General features: G+C 53.3%; 1 protein-coding gene across 1 annotated transcript in view; it reads right to left on the reverse strand.

Annotated features, from left to right (window-relative positions):
* The window catches only part of PTS (6-pyruvoyltetrahydropterin synthase), a 6,451-nt gene extending 6,213 nt beyond the window's left edge, over positions 1 to 238 (reverse strand). The window contains exon 1 of the mRNA XM_004689259.2: positions 100 to 238. Coding sequence (XP_004689316.1) covers positions 100 to 182 — 83 coding nt within the window. The 5' untranslated portion in view covers positions 183 to 238. The remainder of the gene's footprint in view (positions 1 to 99) is intronic.
* Between the last annotated feature and the right edge of the window lie 804 nt (positions 239 to 1,042).

Genomic DNA, 1,042 nt, shown 5'->3' on the forward strand with positions numbered 1-1,042 from the left:
GCGCGGCCTGGCTGCCGGGGCCGGCCCTCACCCCCGCTGCTCCCTCTCGGGGCCTGGCGCCACGGTCCCGCGCCACCTCGCCACAGTGGGCACCCCCACCTGTGGAGTCGGTGAGTCGCGCTAAAGGAGACGACACGGGACACTCGCGCCCAGCGGCGCCCTCCTGAGGCCTCAGAGTTCATCCTCCCCGCTCCGCCGACCCGCAGCAGCGGCCGCACGACCCCCGCGGCGCGTTGGGCTGTGGGCGGGGCCCCCACACGGCTGCGCAGTGCGAGCTGCGCGCTCAGCAGCGGGCGCTTCACTCAGCGGCTGGGCTCCCCCTAGGGGTGGAGGCAGGAAGGAACGGCGTTCCTCACCCAGAAGTGTGAGTTCAGACTGCTGGGGAGGCTTAAGCCTGGAGCCATCTGATAGTCTGAGCTGGGACTTAGTGTCTGTTCAGCCCCACTTCAAACAGTTAAATTCACACTTTGAGTCTTCCCTCTCATTCTCTTCTCGGGAGCCCTAGGCTGGGTAGAGTGGAAACTTCTTGTCCGTAGTCACTTTGAATTGACTAGTTATTCTGAATTTATTCTGCATTAAAGTATATATTATGTGTAAGTATAGTCTACAGAGAGGGACCTGGAATTTCAGGACATATGTAGGTTCATGTGGCTTTCGGAGACATTACCTTTGCACTGTTTGTAAAGATTTTTACCAAGGAAAATTCTCAAGCTGTCTTTATCATCCACTCACATGCATGGACCCATTTATGGCTCTCAGGTGGCACAATGTAAACACATACACCCAGGAACACAAACATTAACATATCTCTGTACTGCAGACACCTCCACAATGAAAGGAACTTGCTTCCTCTCTCTCAAAAGGGGTGTCCAAAGTACTCGGAGTTCCCAGTATCCTCACCTTCTGTTTCCTCATTGTTTCATTAAATATATACTGAATATCTACTATGTGGTTGGCACTAATACAGGCATTTGTAAGGATAGGTAAAGTCATGGGATTGAGGAACTGTAAGCCTGATGGTAATTTCTCTGAAGTGTTTCCT

The sequence above is a fragment of the Condylura cristata genome, unplaced genomic scaffold, assembly GCF_000260355.1.
Source record: "Condylura cristata isolate star-nosed mole 26May11 unplaced genomic scaffold, ConCri1.0 scaffold00025, whole genome shotgun sequence".
NCBI classification, from domain to species: domain Eukaryota; kingdom Metazoa; phylum Chordata; class Mammalia; order Eulipotyphla; family Talpidae; genus Condylura; species Condylura cristata.